Genomic DNA, 20,449 nt, shown 5'->3' on the forward strand with positions numbered 1-20,449 from the left:
TACAGTTTTATTGTTTTTTATTTTGTGTAGCAAAAGAGACTCCCCTATAGCAGACTAAAGCAAATCACACATGACTTATAAAATACTAGCAGTCCAAGATCCATCAACATGACCAAATTGTGAAATCTTAAATCATAAGCCCATTTTAAATCATTTGAATGGGGCAGATACATAAGGTCATGAGCTGAAGATAAACAAAAATCCATGTCAGCCATATTCAAATTCTGGGGAAAAGGCCATTACTTAATCCCTTCAATGGAGACATTGAAGTCATGCATCAGAAACTTGAGTGTTGCCTTTCAAGATAATCTAGTCTAATTGTAATAAAATCAAAGCATGCACTTAAGAGTTTTTATCAGTGCTTGTGAGACTGACATTCTGAAAAAATCATTAGAATCCTATTGCTAAAGCCTGCCTCATCACTAACATCTCTTTGTTGTTGTGTTTACAGCAAACTGAAGATGTGTAACACAGCTACAAGTATATCTAAAGCAAATAGCATCAAATTTCTGGTTTCATCTGTGAATCATTTTCATACTCCTGTCAATGGTACAAAGTCTTTTTGGAATAAAAATATCTCCAGAGTGATCCTTTTTATTCTCAACGGTGCACGCTGCTGAGAGGTTTCCCATTGTCTGCCAACAGTGACTTTGGTCAAACACCTGAGACTGCTGGTGAAGGAGACAACTCCTGCCTAGTCACCAATCTTGATATCTTCATTTTACCACTTTTTCTTTTTCTCTTTCTTTCTCTCTCTTTTTTTCTGTCAGCCGCTGGCTAACTGGAATGCTACTAACTTTTTCACGTCCTGGGTGGTAGAGTGAGATTTGTGATTTCATTCTCAAATGTGTAGACTAGAAATAAATCTGAAATTTATCCTCCTCCAAGTTGCATCTTCCTTTCCTGCTGATTCTAGTAAAACTGTTGTGACCTCAGAAAATATGGAACCCATACTGAAAGAACAAAAGTTAGTAGGTCAATGAATCTAAATCAACTTGCCTCATCTATTTAACTTCTAAATCTTTTTACTCAAAAAAAAGTTCCCCCATTAAAGTCTGCATACTGAGAGAAATTGAGACTTCATACTTATAGACCTTATTAAACGACTTAGTGAAACACTGCAGAAGATATAGTTGGAATTATTCACACTACAAATTCCTATCCATGGAAAATCCTTGACTATATTTAGGAATTAATTTAAGAATTATAAAACTTGTTTTAAAATTCCTCAGATTTGTAATATGTTCTTTTTCTCACTATGGAAATCTCAATTCTGAAATAAGTCCCTTTCCCTCCATGGGCTTCAAATTCTTCATCTGTAAAATAGTGTTGTATATAAAATGATGGAATTTTCTAGTATATTCTAGTTTTAACTTATGATTAAAAAACAAAACAAGAAATCATGGGCATAATCACCAGTCTTTGCAGAGTAGTTATAAAGTAAAAGAAAACTTTTGATATAAAGTGCTTTGATATAAATAAGTTTCAAAGCTACATTACCAATATCCATTAGTGACAACAGATGTCATAACATCTTTCCCGATGTAGTTTGTATAATGGGCCCCCTTCCGTTTCTTAGGAAATAGAAAGCAAAAGAAACTAAACTTTGCTGAAGCAGTAGATAATTCTTTATCCATTATGGAGACAGGAAAATATGAAAATTGGATGAAAGCCAATCTTACCACAACAAAAGTGAAATGCTGGGTTTAATTTTCATCTAAGTATACAAGTGAAAAGAAATGAAATATGTAACATTTCTGATTATTTTATCCTCTCCCACATAATAACGATAACCTAATTGTACTAGAAAAAAGTGCTAGTTTTCTATGTAATTACAGGCCTTCCAGACTGAGAAAAGGGATGAGGGAGAAGACAATTTTAGGTATATTTTCAAGTTGTATGCCTAGTCATTACAGCTAAAAGTATCCCAAAGTTTTTTCATGAACAGAAAAAGGTCGATTTTCACTCCTGTGTTCAAGAAACTAATGATTCCCTATTGCTTCTAGCATAAAATACAAATTAAATATATACCAACTTGACATTTAACCCTATTAACCATCTGGCTCCAGCCTTATTCTGCAGGCTAACTTTATATTATCCCCTTTCATTTCTTCTCACCAAATTGCCCTGCCTGCTGATGATCACTCAATTTGGCATTTTATCTCCTAACTCCCTGCCTTTGTATAGGCTTTCTACCACACCTGGGAGGCCCTTTTTCCTCATCTCTGCCTCTTAAACTCCTTAGGTATTAAGTTCACATACACCACCACTTGTCATATATAAGCCCAAAGTGACTGACTGAAGCCAAAATGTGTGGAGATAATTTAAAGCTTGTAGTTCTCACAAGGAAAACATAATAAATTAAAAGTCCTGATTATTTTACTGTGGGAAATAACAAAAGAAAATGCCCCAAAACTTTGAAAACAGTAAAACACTCATTGAATCCAGATTGTCAGCAGAAGAAAACTCCCAAATTTGAAACTCTAAGTAAGGTATGTGATGGTTACACTTCAGAATTTCAAAGCTAATTAACAAACATTTCAATCAGAAGAAAGATCTTCGACTATGAAGAATAGTCCAGAATTATCCAAAATGCATGAGAAAACAGAAGAGACTGGAATAAAATATTCTAAAAAACAAAGGAGCTTGAGATGTATCCCAAAATAACATAGCAGAGCCTAATTATCAATTTAAAAAATTCACCATAAACAAAACAAGAGAATTAGAAGTACACCTACAAAAGAAACCATAAGTGAGTACAACTTTCCAACACTCCAAATGAAAAATCAGGAAGGCAAATAATACAACTAGAAAAGATAAAGCAATGAAATAAATTCTTTTATGTTTCTAGACTATTATTGATTTTTAAAAATAAATTGGGTTGAGAAGTAAAAGAAAGAAAAGAATTCTCAAGGAGGATCCTAAGCTTTAAGGGAAACTTGAATTAGGAAAAAGAAAGAGGAAAAACCAAATTAGTATGCTGCAGATTAAATCCTCTGTTCCCTTACTTGTAAGTGAATCAATATCTTTTGGGTCAGGAGACAACACAATGGGAAGTTACTCATGGGGAGACAATAGGCAATAGAAAGGAGTTGGAGATAAATTCCCAGTAAGCCTATGAGCAGAGTATTTTGATAAATTTGGAGGAAGAAAGGAGGAAGAGGTAATGGAAATTAAAGGGTACCATTAAAACACCTTCTTATGGGGGGAGGGAGTGCAGGTAGAGAGACAAGGGGAATGGGTACCATATGAGTCAGTTCACTTTTTACAAGCAAGAGTTGAACCTCACAGGACTGCATCCCACCCTAGGAAATAGGGGGTATGGGACTCTGGTAATATCTAGCATCAAGGTTCCAGGAGGAATACTAATTAAGAGGAAAGATTATGTTGGTCTTAGGAAAGGTGAGGCATCACGGTAAAGGGAAAGAATATGACTGGGCCTCATGACAGAATGCATAATGCTTCCCACGCCTATTTTTACATCCTGCCTCCCTCCCCTGTCAAAGAGAGGGCACACTCTCCAAACATTCTAACAAAAGAGTTAGATAGATGGGAGAGTTCAACTTTTTTTATTCTAGAAGTTCTGCCTTTAATGAGGGACACAATAAAGAAGGAACATGTACATGTAGCACATGAATTGGACAGCAAAATTCAGAATAGCCCAAATTGGAATTAAAATAAAGATAAAACTAATTAATTAACACTTCTTAGAAATGGAAGCTACAAAAAAATTACTTAAGAGGTTGGATGGTGGTGTGTGTGTCAGGTTGTGTGATAGGGTGGAAAGATTCTGAACAGTACCCCTATCTGGTTGAAGAAAGCGAAGGGTCAAAAAGAATATAATGAGGACAAAAGAAAAAGGAAATAAATAACTTAATTAAATTCAATAATTATATATACTGTGAGACATGATTTGGTTTACATGATTTTTTCTTTTCAAAATATTATAAGAAATGGCATTCAGGGTACAGAAGGAAGAATAATCTATTGAGAAATAAAGGTGCTATAAAAACAAAAGGTATTTTTAAAAATTTAATTCAAGCTCCTTAGGGTAGAATAGGCAAATGGAAGTTGAACTGAACCTGTATAAATAGACAAGTATCGAATTAATATAATGGAATAATCATAGGGTCGGTGCTGACTTAAAAGAAGAAAGAGGTAAACATCAATACAAAAGAAACAAATGGAAGAAAATGTAGACCTAATAATCATGATGTAAAATGTAAAGTATTAAACCACTAAAATATATGAGAACAGAAGAATACAACACAACCCAACAATTTGCTGCATGCAAAAAATATAATTAAAAAATGAAGATGATTTTGTGTTGTGTACAGGAAACACATGTAAAAATAAGGACTCAATGAAAATGAGAAACTGGAATAAAAATGAAATATTATGTAATATTTTTAAAGCATGAGTTACAACCATACCATTAAAGCAAAAATAAAAATTCACCAGGGAAGTTATGTTATGATTAAGGGTAATGTAGATAATGAAACTATCATTATTTAATGTATACACATTAAATGACATAACATCCAGATTTATGGAAAATGGAAGAATTTATGACCAAACAAGAGATAGGAAACATTATGAAATGCAAAATGGATAATTTTGATTACATTCATTTGAAAAGTTTTTTCAGGAACAAAATCAATGCAACCAAGATTAAAAGGGAAACAGAAAGCTGGGAAACAATTTTTATAACAGTATCTCTGGTAAAGACATTTTTAAGATATATAGAGAACTTGAGTCAAATTTATAAAAATATAAGTCATTCCCCAATTGATAAATGACCAAAGAATATGAATAGGCAGTTTTCAGAGGAAAAAATTAAAGCTATATATAATCATATAAAAATGTTCTAAATCCCTATTGATTACAGAAATGCAAACCAAACAACTCTGAGGTACCACGTCACATCTATCAGATTGGCTAACATGACAAAACAGGAAAATGATAAATGTTGGAGAACATGTGGGAAAATTGGAACAGTAATGCATTGTTGGTGGAGTTGTGAACTGATCTGACCATTCTGGAGAGCAATTTGGAACTATGCCCAAAGGGCTATAAAACTGCATGCCCTTTGACTCAGCAATACTACTTCTAGGTCTGAATTTCAAAGAGAACATAAAAATGGGAAAAGGACCCACATATACAAAAATATTTATAGCAGCTCTTTTTGTGGTAGCCAAGAACTGGAAACTGAGGAGATGCCTATTAAATGGAGAATGGCTGAACAAGTTGTAGTCTACGAATGTAATGAAATACTATTGTTCCATAAGAAATGATGAACAGGTAGACTTCAGAAAAACCTGGAAAGACTCACATGAACTGATGCTAAGTGAAGTGAGCAGAACTGGGAGAACATTGTACATGGTTAACAGCAACACTGTGTGATCATTAGCTTTAACAGACTCAGCTCTTCTCAGCAATGCAAGGATCTAAGACAACTCCAAAAGACTCACAATGGAAAATACTATTCACATCCAGAGAAAGAACTCTGGAGACTGAATGCAGACGGAAGCATACTATTTGCTCTCTCTCTCTCTTTTTGTTTTTTGCTTCTTCTCATAATTTCTCCCATTGGTTCTCTTCTTTACAACATGCCTGATGAGAAAATAGGTTTAATATGAATGTATATGTATAGCCTACATCCAATTGCATGCCATCTTGGGGAGGGGGGACAGAAAGGAGGGGGAGAAAATTTAAAACTCAAAATCTTATGAAGTAAATGTTGAAAACTAAAAATAAATAAATATTTTTAAAAGAAAGACAAAAATGACATGACATCTAAATTCACAAAGTAGAAGTTAACTGAATTGCAAAGACCCAGAAAGTAACACAATAGTTGTAGGAAACTAATTCTTCTCAGAGCTATATGTAACTCACATAAAGAGAAAGGAAAACATGGAATTGAACAGATTATTGAAGAATTGGATTTAAAGATTTGCAGACTCTTCTGGATGGCAACATTAAAAATATATTTCTCAGCAATACATGGTAACAATAAAAATAAACTTGGTGCCAGGAACCATTATAAACAAATACAAAAAAAACAAAAATATTAAACAACCTTTCTAAATCATAACACAATGAAAGAGCAATTAATACAAGAACATAAGTAAAAGATACAAATCTAAATGAAAATTTAATAATGATATCCTGAATATATGGTTTAAAAAGCAAATTATGTAAACAATAGCTATGTAAGAGAATCGACAATAAAACAACACACCAAACTATGAGGATCCAGCTAAATTAGTGTGATTAGTTAACTGAATGTGAAATTTAAAAATTGGAAATCAACAAATTAAGAATCCCCAAACAGCACAAAAGAAGAAATCTTAAAAATCAGGGGAGAAATAGATAAAATGGGAAACAAAAAAACTATAGAAATAACCAAACTGAAAAGTTTTTAAATATACATAACAATATTGATAAACTCTTAGCTATCAAGATTTTAAAGAGCAGAAAATCAAGTTACCAAAATAAAAATTAATATGGTAAATTTATGATGAACATAAAAGAAATAAAAATAATTACCAGAACCCACTCAGCATATTTAGATACTTGCAAAAGTTAGAATTCAAAGGAAATAATTGATTACCTAAAAAAATATATAAAATACTAAAAATAAGTGAATATGAAATAAAGATCTTAATACAATTTCAGTAATAACAAATGATTAAGTTATGAAGAAACTATCAAAGATTAAAAACCTCTGGTTCAGATGGATCTAAAGGTGATATTTATCAAACATTTAAAGGGCAATTAATACCTAGGCTACAAAAAGTATCAGTAATTAAGAAAGAAACTACTCTGTTCAACTCCTTTTATGGGAAAAATATGATCCTAATACCTAAAACAGGGGAAGACAAAAGAAAGAATTATATACCAATATCACTAAGGAATACTAATGCACAATTTTAAAATAAAATCCTAGTAAAAATAATTCAGCAGTATTTCTGTATGTGTATTATATATGCATGTATACACATGTGTATGTATGCACATATATACACATACATATGTGTATATATGTATAGGCATACATACACATATACACACATTCACGTGTGTGTGTGTATGTGTGTGTGTGTGTAGAGACATATATACATTATTCACTATGACCAAGTTGAATACATACCAAGGATGCCAGGACAGCACAACATTAGAAAAACAACTAACATAATTAATCCTATTAGAAATAAAATACCCCAAGCACATGATTATTTCAATAGATTCAGAGAAGTCTGACAAAATATAGTACTCATGCAAAAATAAAACAAACTAAAACAAACCGAAACCTAAAAGATACTGGAGTGGAATGGCCATTTTATTATTCAATATGACAAAATATCTAAACCCCAGCATTATTTACAATGGAAAAATACGATGTCTTTTCAGTAAATTAGATGCCCTTCTCTCCACAATTATTTGCATAGTTCTAGAAGTACTAACAGTAAGATAATAAATTAAAGGCATAAACAGATACAAAAAGGAGGTTAAATTGTCCTATTTGCAGACAACATGGTAGCTTACTTGAGAAACACTAGAAAATTAACAAAGAAACTAATAAAAAGCTTTAGTAAAATAGTGGGTGAAGGGACTAGAAAGACACACTTCGCAGGGTCCTCCCCACAGCCCATAAAATACCTGTAGAGAGGGACTCTCAACAAATTTTGGAGCAGCAGAAGTGGAGAACAAGAGAGTGTAGGAGATTTCCAGCCCACAGTGACCTGAAAGGCCCATGGACACGTCGGTTGCACCGGACACGGAGCTGAGCACAGAGCCCAGCCCAGCCTTTGCCAAGTAGCACGGCGCTATGAGACTCAGGGAGGAGGACACCTCAGGGGCGGAATCTCCAGTCACAGTAGTGGGTCCTCAGATCCCTCGGCCCACAGGAGCCAAAGGTCAGTGACGGGGTTTTATCAGATGGCCAAGAAGGGAGAAAGGACTTCCCATAGCTCTGGTAGCAGGCAGCAGCCACAGAGCCTGCCCAGCAGCCCGTATGGAAGCTCCATTGTTGGAGCATAAAAACCCCTGGGGGCACTGAAGAGCTGAGTCTTACCTCAGCCCTGGGTGGAAGCCTTGGCCACTGGTCTTTGTCTCTTACTGAACGGTGGCCCTGCCCATCCAGCTTATCTGAAAATCAGGCCCCAGTGCTGACTTGGGAACTAGAGGCCAGGTGGCTGTGGAGAGGTAACTGCTAAAATTCTGGGCATAAAAATCCCTCTCTGTGTCCAGACCAGTACACACTTGATTGTGCCACCTTGGAGGAACTGAGATCTCACAGATTCCCAGAGTATGCCCTACTCTTGACAAAGGACCCAAAAGTCAAGTAACTGGTTGGGAAAATGCCCAAAAAAGGGGAGAAAAAATAAGACCATAGAAGGTTACTTTCTTGGTGAACAGATATCTCCTCCCATCCGATGAGGAAGAACAATGCTTATCATCAGGGAAAGACATAGAAGTCAAGGCTTCTGTATCCCAAACATCCAAAATAAAAATTCAGTGGGCTCAGGCCATGGAAGAGCTCAAAAAGGATTCCGAAAATCAAGTTACAGAGGTGGAGGAAAAAATGGGAAGAGAAATGAGAGACATGCAAGAAAAGCATAACAAGCCGGTCAACACCTTGCTAAAGGAGACCCCAAAAAATGCTAAAGAAAATAACACCTTTAAAAATAGGCTAACTCAATTGGCAAAAGAGGTTCAAAAAGCCAATGAGGAGAAGAATGCTTTCAAAAGCAGAATTAGCCAAATGGAAAAGGAAATTCAAAAGCTCACTGAAGAAAATAGTTCTTTCAAAATTAGAATGGAACAGATGGAGGCTGATGACTTTATGAGAAACCAAGAAATCACAAAACAAAACCAAAAGAATGAAAAAATGGAAGATAATGTGAAATACCTCATTGGAAAAACAACTGACCTGAATAGATCCAGGAGAGACAATTTAAAAATTATGGGACTACCTGAAAGCCATGATGAGAAAAAGAGCCTAGACATCATCTTTCATGAAATTATCAAGGAAAACTGCCCTGATATTCTAAAACCAGAGAGCAAAATAAATATTGAAAGAATCCACTGATCCCCTCCTGAAAGAGATCCAAAAAGAGAAAATCCTAGGAACATTTGGCCAAATTCCAGAGTTCTCTGGTCAAGGAGAAAATATTGCAAGCAGCTAGAAAGAAACAATTCAAGTATTGTGGAAATACAATCAGGATAACACAAGATCTAGCAGCTTCTACATTAAGGGATCGAAGGGCATGGAATAGGATATTCCAGAAGTCAAAGGAACTAGGACTAAAACCAAGAATCACCTACCCAGCAAAACTGAGTATAATACTTCAGGGGAAAAAATGGTCTTTCAATGAAATAGAGGACTTTCAAGCATTCTTGATGAAAAGACGAGAGCTGAAAAGAAAATTTGACCTTCAAACACAATAACGAAGAGAAGCATGAAAAGGTAGATAGTAAAGAGAAGTCATAAGGGACTTACTAAAGTTGAACTGTTTACATTCCTACATGGAAAGACAACATTTGTAACTTTTGAAACTTTTCAGTATCTGGGTAGTTGGTGAGATTACACACACACATACACACACACACACACACACACAAGTGAGTTGAATAGGATGGGATCATATCTTAAAAAAATGAAATTAAGTGGTGAGGGAGAAATGTAATGGGGCAAATTATATCTCATAAAAGAGGCAAGCAAAAGACTTTTCAGTGGAGGGAAAAAGAGGGGAGGTAAGAGAAAAACATGAAGCTTACTCTCATCACATTTGACTAAAGGAAGAAATAAAATGCACAATCATTTTGGTATGAAAACCTATTTTACAATGCAGGAAAGTGGGGGAGAAGGAGATAAGCAGGGTGGGGGGGATGATGGAAGGGAGGGCAGTGGGAGGAGGGAGCAATTTGAGGTCAACACTCTTGGGGAGGGACAGGATCCAAAGAGAGAACAGAAGCAATGGGGGGCAGGATACAATGGAGGGAAATATAATTAGTCTTACACAACATGACTATTATGGAAGTCATTTGCAAAACTACACAGATATGGCCTATATTGAATTGCTTGCTTCCCAAAGGGAATGGGTGGGGAGGGAGGGATGAAGAGAACTTGGAAGTCAAAGTTTTAGGAACAACTGTTGAGTATTGTTCTTACTACTAGGAAATAAGAAATATAGGTAATGGGGTATAGAAAGTTATCTGGCCCTACAGGACAAAAGAGAAGATGGGGACAAGGGAAGGGAGGGATGTTAGAAGAGAGGGCAGACTGGTGATAGGGGCAATTAGAATGCTTGGCATTTTGGGGTGGGGGGAGGGGAGAAATGGGGAGAAAATTTGGAACCTAAAATTTTGTGAACATGAATGTTAAAAGTTAAATAAATAAATTAAAAAAACAATAGTGGCTGAAATAAATCCATAAAAACCAACAGCATTTCTATTTAGAATAACAAAACCCATTACTAACCAAGCCCAACAGCAAGAGATAGAAAGAGAAATCCCATTAAAAGTTACAGTAGACACTATAAAATATTTGGGACCCTAAGTGTGAAAACAAACCGAGGGACTATATGAACACAATTACAAAACACTTCCCACAAATAAAGTCAGAGTTGAGTAATTGGAAAAACATCAGTTGCTCATGGGTAGGCTGAGCTAATATAATAAAAATGACAATTCTACCTAAATTAATGTACTTATTCAATGCCATACCAATCAAACTACCAGAAAAATTATTTTCTAGAGCTAGAAAAAATAATATCAAAATTCATCTGGAAGAATAAAAGGTCTAGCATATCAAGGGAACCAATGAAAAGAAATGCTAGGGAAGGTGGCGTAGCTCTACCAGATCTCAAATTGTATTATAAAGCAGCAATTATCAAAACCACTTGGTACTGGCTGAGAAACAGAAGGGTAGACCAATGGAATAGGTAAGATACTCAAGACACAGTAGTCAATGAATATAGCAATCTACTGTTTGATAAACCTAAGGAACCCCAGTTTCTGGAATAAGAACTCACTGTTCAACAAAAATTGCTGGGGAAACTGGATAACAGTGTGGCAGAAACTAGGCATAGACCAATGCCTGACAACATACACAAGAGTAAAGTCCAAATGGGTACATGATCTAGGTATAAAGATTGATACTATAAAAAAATTAGTGGAGCAAGGAATAGTATAGTTATCAGATTTATGGAGAAGGGAAGAATTTTTGACTAAACAAGAGATAGAAAACATTATGAAGTGCAAAATGGATAATTTTGATTACATTAAATTGAAAAGTTTTTGCACAACCAAACCCAAAGCAACCAACTTTAGGAGGGAAACAGAAAACTGGGAAAGAATCTTTGCAACTAGTGTCTATGATAAAGGCCTCATTTCTAAAATATATATTTTATAAAGAACTGAGTCAAATGTACAAGAATACAAGTCATTCCCCAATGGATAAATGGTCAACGGATATGAACAGGCAGTTTTCAGAGGAAGAAATTAAAGCTATTTGTAGTCATATGAAAAAATGCTCTAAATCACTATCGATTAGAGAGATGCAAATCAAAACAACTCTGAGTTACCATATCATACCTATCAGATTGGCTAACATGACAAAACAGGAAGATGATAAATAATGGAGAAGATGTGGGAGAGATGGAACGCTATTGTTGGTGGAGCTGTGAGCTAATCCTACTATTCTGGAGAGCAATTTAGAACTATGCCCAAAGGGCTACAAAAATGTGCATAACCTTTGACCCAGCAATATCACTTCTAGGGTTGTATCACAAAGAGGTCGTAAAAATGAGAAAAGGTCCCATATGCACAAAAATATTTATAGCAGCTCTTTTTGTGGTGGCCAAGAATTGGAAATCAAGGGAATGCCTATCAATTGGGGAATGGCTGAACAAGTTGTGGTATATGAATGTAATGGAATACTATTGTGCTATAAGAAATGACAAACCGGTGGACTTCAGAAAAACCTGTAAAGACTTATATTAACTGATGCTGAGCGAAATAAGCAGAACCAGGAGAACTTTATACATAGTAACAGTCACAGTGTGTGAGGACTGTTTCTGATAGACTAACCTTCACATCAATGCAAGGACCTAAAACATTCCCAAAGGACTCTTGAGGCAAAATGTTCTCCACATCCAGAGAAACAACTATGGAATCAGAGTGCAGAATGAAGCAGATTTTCTCTTGTGTTATGTTTTGTTTTGTGTTGTTTTTTTCTCATGATTTCTCCCATTCATTTTAATTTTTTTATGCAACATGACTAATGTGAAAATGTGTTTAATAAGAATATGTGAGTAGAACCCATATAAGATTGCATGCCTTCTTGAGGAGGGAGACGAGAGAGAGAGGGAGAAAATTTAAGATTTATGGAAGTGATTGTTGAAAGCTGAAAACAAATAAATTAATTAAATTTTAAAAAATAAACATTAAAAAATAATAATAATCTCCTAAAAAAAGAATAACAAAACTCAGGAGCAAATGATGGGAAAATCTTATTCAAAATAAAAGCAAAATGCATAAAATATCTGGGATTCAATCTACAAAGACAACTCAAAATCCTTGTAAACAAAATTTTCCAACTTTTTACAAAAATTAAGGAAGATAAATTGGAGAGATACTTATTACATATGGTTGTGTCATGCAATACACTAAACATGATAATGCCATTTAAATTAATTTAGAGATTTAATCCTGTACCATATTGCATATAATTAGTATTTAATTACAAATTTATTAGATTGGATTGCATTGGTTTATTTACTGAGCTAGACAAAATAAAATTTATATAAAGAAACAAAAGATCCCAGAATCAATTGTGAAAAATGAATAAACTGTCCATAGATGCCACTGGACCCAGAGATTCTACTTGGGGTATATACCTCAAGGTGGGAGGAAAGATAAACCATTCCTACATAATTATCAAAATATTTATTGTAACACTTTTTGTAGAAGTAAAGAACTAAAGAAATGATGAACAGGAAGACTTCTGAGAGTCTGGGAAAGACTTATATGAACTGATGCTGACTGAAAGGAGCAGAACCAGGAGAAGTTTGTACATAGCAACAACCACAGTGTGTGAAGGATTTTTCTGGTAGAGTTAGTCCTTCGTAGAAATGCAAGGACCTAAAAAATTCCCAATGGACTTTTGAAGCAAAACACCTTCCACATCCAGAGAAAGAACTATGGAATTGGATCATAGAATGAAGCAGATCATTTTCTTTTGTGTTATGTTTTGTTTTATGGTTTCTCCCATTCATTTTAATTCTTCTATTCAACATGACTAAGGTGAAAATGTACTTAATAGGAATGTATGTGTAGAATCTATGTAAGATTGCATGCTGTCTCGGGAAGGAAGTGGGGAGGGGGGAAGGAGAGGGGGGAAGGAGAGGAAGGGAGGGGAAAAAACCTAAGCTATATGGAAGTGAATGTAGAACACTGAAAACAAATAAAATAATTTTTAAAAAAGAAGTAAAGAATTAAAAACAGAAGATACTAATTGAGTGGGGAATGGCTAAACAAACTGTGGCATATGGATATAATGCAATATTATTGAACTATAAGAAACAATAAATATGAAGAATTCAGAGAAATATGGGAAGGGTTGTATGAACTGATGCAGACAGAAACAAACAGAGCCACAAAAATAATTTATATGACTACAACCATGCATATGAAAAGAGAATAAAGTGAAGCTAAATGATACCGAGCTACAATAATCAATTTTAGTTCTAGAGAAGAGATAAAGAAATGTTTTTGTTAGTGGGACTCAAAATTCTGCTTCATATCACCCAAGGATCCCTTTCAATCACAATATTTTTCCCCTCACTTAAAAAAAATGAATTAAAATATCAGCAGCTAGTTGACAAAGCAGATAGACCTGAGTTCAAATCCAGCCTCAAAATCTTTCTAGCTCTGTGATTGACTGGACAAGTCATATAGCCTCCATGAGCCTCACTTTCTTCATCAGTAAACTGGAAGTAACAAAAGCATTCACCTCATGGGGCTTTTGTAAGGACTAAATGAGATAACGTATACAAAATGCTTTAAAAATTATTGTTATTATTATTGTTGCTGTTGTTAACCAAAAGGCCATTGCAAAACAAAACTGTCCCACTTTTATTGGGGCTTATGCCTAAATTAGACTAACAAATCAGATTTAAGAGTTAAAATGCAATAAACATTTGAGGATTATAAAATCCAAATAGAATAAACTTTACTAATTATGTATTAAAAGAACACACTCAAAAGTTAAAACAATATAAAATGTTAAAATAAAACAATATAAAATGTTCTGCAGTCACCAAGACAGGAGCTAGGGAAAGTGACCAGATGGCAATTACTTCTAGGGATTTTTCCTCCCCAGTTAAATAGCTAAATAGCCAAACAATCTCTCCCAGTCTTGAGAGAACCAACCAGCACATATCGTAAGAATTGCTTATTTGTAAGCAAAGTGCCTGACAGAGCTAATGAAAGGATAAGAGTGAAGGGGAAAGAAACTAACCATTGACCACATCTGCAAAGGTTCTGTGAAACCAGTCATACCTCAACTGTGACAGCCAAAGCCTACCCCAAACCTCCTCCTTTTATGGTTCCACTTTTGAATATGGAAATTTGTATACAGGAGGGAAATTATGCAAAAGGAACAGTGGAAAGGCTGATCCTGGCAAGGAGGCAAGAACCCTGCAGAAAACGGAGATGCCAGACAGACAAGGCACCAGGAACTAAAGGAGCTAAAGTAGTGTGAATGTTTGATAACTATCCTTTTGGTGACTGTACAATTTGATATACTATTTTTACCAAGTTTTATAAAAATGCAGATTTTTTTTTTTACTGTTTTCTTAAAGCCTGTGCTAATGGCAGACACCAAGACAAGTTCTAAGTACCCTTGCCTCCCTCTGTTTACACTGGTTTGTCAGAAGCTGTGGGGAAATGCTACTATTTACAATTCACTTCAGTGTCCTAAATAACAGCATCTGCTCATTGTCTACAGCCCAACATGTGTAAATACAAGAAGATGAGTCAGCATCTTGGCAGGATCTTAAAAGCACCGAGGATGCAGCATGTAATTCTTTTATGGGATAATAATTCATTTATATAGCACTTTGAGATTATAATGAAGAGAGCAAAGGGCACCCAATAATTTTGTCCAATACTTGGTAACTCCTATTCTCCTTAGCCTGATTATGTACTACCTGATGAGGAAGTACAGGCTCATGGTGCCCCGTTGGCTTTCCTCCAGAGTATCTCAGAATATCACGCTCTAGGCCCAAATCCCCTAGCAGCTGGGATAGTCCTGGGTATACCTCAGGCTGTTTATTCTAGACTGGCTTTACTCCTGCGAAATGACATGAGACAACTAGCTTCTGGCTGTCTTATCAGTGTGAAACTTCTAGTTTCCTTCCCCCCACTCCAGCAGCTAAAACTGGTCGGAGATTTTGTTGTTCTTCAATCATTCAGTAGTGCCTGACTCTTTGTGTCCCCATGGACCATAGCACGCCAGGCCCCTTCTACACTGTATTTCTGGAAGTCTGCCTAAAAATATATGTCACTTCTTAATTTATAGTTCTGTGGGATAAGCCCATTTGCCCTGAGGAGCATTGGTTTTCATTGGTTGGAACTCTTTTTTACTCACACAGTCTGCAATGTCTCTAAGACTTAGGAGTTGTCTTTGAAAATTACTAAGGCTGAAACTCCATCAATCTAGAACACAGTCCTCTCTGAACGTAGGTTGATTCTTGAGCAATCATGGACCTTTAGATTACCTAGCCGATGCATGGTCTGATTATCCAAGAAATTCTGATGTTGAGAGCCGATCAGTCCTATTTTAAACCAAAGAAGCCGTTTCCCCTTATTGTATCCTTTGAAAGAAAAAAATCTTTCTGTGAGAAATCCCTCAAGTCAAAGGGCCCCAATTCCCAGGCAAGATGATGGCTCATAGTTTAGGAGATACTCAAACCCTGGACAGAGGACAAAGCGGGACCAGACCTGATCAATGAAGGCCCTCAAGTTAAAGGGCCAAGCAGATTCTGGTTAGGGCATAATGTTTTAAAAGCCATTGAGGTTTTATGAAGGAAGTAGTAAAATGTGAGATGGAAAAGATACTTTCCTTTTGTTATTCCTGGGTCTCAGATCATAAAATCATAGATTTCCCCTTATAAAAAAAAATATATTTTTAATGTTTATAGCACATAAGTGAATCTATCTAGCATCCCCTCCTTGGCTAGGCTAGTATGAACTTTTAAGACATGATGTCACTTCCTCCCAAGGTTTCTTTCATTTCCATTTTGTTCAGAACAGCAATTTCCTTTGTTATTTCCTCTGCATTTTAAAGGATAAATTAACAAATTTAATCAATAATTTATTAGCTGTTCTGCTTTCAGCAGAGAGAGAGCACTGCAACAGATGTCCTGATGTTTCAAGTCTTTCATCACAACTGTTTTGTGGTGCTGGGTGAATATGGTGGGTGATCTCTGTCATGATTTTGCCATACATCCCTATGATATCACTTGTTTCCTTATCTTTTTTATCCTCACCTAAACACTTTCCACCATGCCATCTGGTTCATCTATTTCCAGATGTGTATATTCTTGACAGAAGTGCTATTCTGTCACCCTTTCTGATACATTTCTTTTGATTAAGGCATAAACTTACATTGCTGTATTCCAATCATAAACTGAATCCCATTCAGACTCAGTGATGTAAGGTCGTATTTCCTTTCTTTCTTGTGCTGTCTTTCCAACAGTGCCTTCTACATAAGTGCTAGATATTTCATTGAACTCTCTATTGATGTAGACATATTTGGGAACCATCAACATTACTTTTCCCCCATTTCCATTTTTCTCCTGTAAACTACTGAAAGTCCACTGTTTTTCTTTTCTGTCATATCTGTTACTCTTCGTGGTGTTTGATTTAGCAATTACCTCTAGCACTTTTCTCCCTTTCTTTCCATTTTCATTTTAAAGTTCTTTTAGAACAAGCATAGCTCTCCTTAGATGTACACACACTCGCATTAGTCAAAAGCATACTACTTCTACATCTTGAACCATGGTACAGAAAGTTAAATTCCATTCTTCAACATAATATTCTTAGCCAGAAGTTCACTCTCCATATCCTCCTTTCTCCTCTAAAGTTCCAGCTTTAAATCAAATGAAAACACACACCTGTCCACAAGCCCTTCAGTTTCTTGCTCAATAGATCATAAATCTTTGCAGGTGTCTTTCAGCAGTACCATTCACCTCCCCATGAATCACCAAAAGTGACTGAGGGGGGTCAGGAAATCTGACAGAATCTTGAAAGGTTCTGTCATGCCCCAGATCCACAATCCAGGAATAAAGCACACCTCTCAAATAGTCAAACATATTAGGTTTACAATGTAGACACACTCCTCTGTGTTAACCTGGTTCTAGTTACTGTTTGTGATTTAAAATAATAAAACTGCTTTTCTTTTAAAAAAAAGTAATATATAATTCTATGCTTCACTAATTCAGACTAGCTTTTCCAATTAGTCTGAATAAGTGAGAGCACAGGATTGGGAGTCAAATCTGTTCTAATCTTGACCCTACCACTAACTAGCTGTGCACTTTTTGGATAAGTCACTTACCTGACCTGAGTCTCAGTCTCCCAAATTGTTAAATTATGAGGTTGAGACAAAACAGTCTCTAAGTTCCCTCTGAATGTTAACATTCTACAATTCTTTTAATTAGAAGGCAAAAACCTGCAAGGTTTAAAAATCTAACTCATGTGGATCAGATAATTCCTCCAAATTAAAAAAAAAGATAAATTATTATAACTTAGATCACAATGTTTCAGAGTTAAGTGAGTACTGAGATATGTAGTTTAGTCCCATTTTTGGGGTGAGAAAACTGGGTTTTAGATATGGCAACTGACTTGCCTAAAAAGAAACAGCCAGTAAATAAAAGAGAAAAAAACAGAAACTAGATTGGTCTCCTGTCAGTGAAATGCCCTTTCTTCTACAATCAATATTTGTATTTTGAGAAATAATATTCTATTTCCTTTGTCAGTATAAAAACAACTATCATATAATAATTATAATTCTGGAATTCGGGTTTACAGATCACTTTGGAATCCTCTCTGAAAGATTCAATAAAATGTGAAATTACTGTTGTTATCAAATCAGTAGCAATACTTGATTTCTACATTATTTTAAGTCAATCAGGATCACATTTAGCCTTCTGTTAAACACAAAGTGATTGTATAGTTATAACAGGGTGCTTTGTACCACTAGCTTGCAAAATGTACTACAAAGGGAAGGCAAAGGATTGTGTCACAGAAATGACAGCTCATTTGGTCAATATGGAACGTGAGAATCTTAACCCACACAGAAAAAAATGTAGTTGCAAAAGCATTAAAAACTAATAATTAGCAATAATTCATTATAGTTCCTCCAGAAATAACACTGATTGTTCAGTGGGTCTACAATACAGATTTTGTAACCAATTGAGCAGCAAGAAGTAACCTCAGTGGTCCTACTACATCTGGCAATAAATAGTATATGGCTTCCTTCTGGCACCAGGTTCCATATGGCTAATGGAAACAGAGAAAGGCGGAAAATACAGGTATAGCCTGTCTTAAACAAATATAACATAAGAAAATACAGATTTATAATTCACAGAAGTTAATGGTTGACTATTCACTTTGCAAAATAACTCACCACACCATTATTCTAAGGAGAAAGTTCACCTGGTAATGAAAAAACATGACTTAGTATGCAAGCACTGATTTGCAGGAATGTATGCATACTGTGTAAAATGCAATAGGTCTATATGTATTATAAGAGAAGTAACAGAAGGGAAAAGGCAAGGCCTAAATTCCAGTTAGCCCGGCTCATATAATCCAGAGGTTAAGGAGTCCTAGAAGTCAGGGCTGTGAGGGGCTAAGGAATGAAAAAGCACTGATGAAAGCTGTCAAGGTTACTTTTTCCACAAGTGATTAACCTAAATGTCTTTCTTAATTTGAATTCTGAAGAAATAGTTAGAACTTCCTGAATACTAACGAAGAATGTGATACTGCAATGGATAATGATACATTCTATATATCTATTCACTTTATTTTAGGATGGGAATTTCTATTGAAGTGACGTTTGAAATCTTATAATACAGTAAGGACAACTCAAAAGCAAAGCAGCAACCTGAATTTACAATCATACCAGCCTCTATTTTCTTCTGCCTCTTCTAACATGAGGAAAAATGGTCTCTAACCAAAATATACTGAACTTCCAAATTGGTGACTGGTGAAAATAATAAAATAGTACAAATGAATGGAGATGAAAACTGAGCTACAAGTTCATACATATATCCCCATTTAGAATATGCTGACTTATTTGCCAGTCATTTGCATGTACTCTCTTCCCACCTACCGCTAACCATCACAAATCTCATTCTTTTTTAAATAGAGGAAGAAAGCACTCCAATTTCTTCTTTAAATTGAACTCTCTCTTCTAATTCATCACAGGAGAAAACAGAAGTAGGGAATTTCAAATTTAGCTAATGAAGGAGATCACTATGCAGAGAAGACTCTTTAGTCTAAATTCTTCCAGTGAGATCAGATTATGACACTGGAACACAGGGAGATGGCCCTGCAGAGACAATCTGAGCCAATACTAGTAAAAATAGACAATCCTTTGGATTCACCCTAAAATATTATCTATTTCACTCCCATTGGGCATGCCAAGGGCAATCAGAAGACTTCCCAACCTGGAATTATCAGTTTACAGTCTGCATATACCTAAGCAGTATTTCTAGAAGATAACAAATATATATTGTTTCTAAGTACAAGAATAAAATACAAACAGTAGTTTCCTCAGGCTCTAGAAGGGAAAAAAAGAGAATTTCAAAAAAGTGTTTGTTTCCAAGAGATTATAATATGCAAACATTATAGGAGTCTATGAGGTAACATGGGGATTACAACTCTGTTCACAGTTAGAGATGGCAACACAGGCCCTGAAAAAACCTTGGCCTCCACAGTTTTAGACCGGCTTTCTCGCTTGGCCTCAAGGAAATTTCGCTTTCTGATATTAACAGGTCTTAACTCATTTCTGATTTTGACTTTACCATTCTGCATTCCCTGTTTTTCCATAAGCCGCAAGGTAGCAAGATGGCTAAACTTTTTGGAGTTAATTGAATTAGGGTTGGATGTCAAATCTTTCTCTGGCAGGAAGGACCAATGCAAACAGCATCGCTCAGGCTCAGGAAATAAAGTCCTTGTAATTTGTGGAGAAAGGGAAGGTGCATCATTTAACTTAAGATGCTTGTCCACAGAACCCTTTATTGTTTCAACAATTCTCTTTTCTCCTTTGTGATCAAAAGTCTTGTTCCCATAAATACAGGAAACATTCTCAGTTTTATCTGAACTGGGCACTTTCTCTTCCAAATGAGTAAAAATGCCTTTACTCTTCTTTCCAATA

General features: G+C 35.4%; 1 protein-coding gene across 11 annotated transcripts in view; it reads right to left on the minus strand.

Annotated features, from left to right (window-relative positions):
- C1H16orf46 (chromosome 1 C16orf46 homolog) overlaps positions 1-20,449 on the minus strand; it is a 67,966-nt gene continuing 47,517 nt past the window's right edge. For all 11 annotated transcript variants that reach the window (XM_072634175.1, XM_072634183.1, XM_072634173.1 and 8 more), the window contains one exon: positions 1-20,449. This exon is cut by the window's right edge. In XM_072634175.1, coding sequence (XP_072490276.1) covers positions 19,918-20,449 — 532 coding nt within the window. In that variant the 3' untranslated portion in view covers positions 1-19,917.

This window comes from Notamacropus eugenii, chromosome 1, assembly GCF_028372415.1.
Source record: "Notamacropus eugenii isolate mMacEug1 chromosome 1, mMacEug1.pri_v2, whole genome shotgun sequence".
NCBI classification, from domain to species: Eukaryota; Metazoa; Chordata; class Mammalia; order Diprotodontia; family Macropodidae; genus Notamacropus; species Notamacropus eugenii.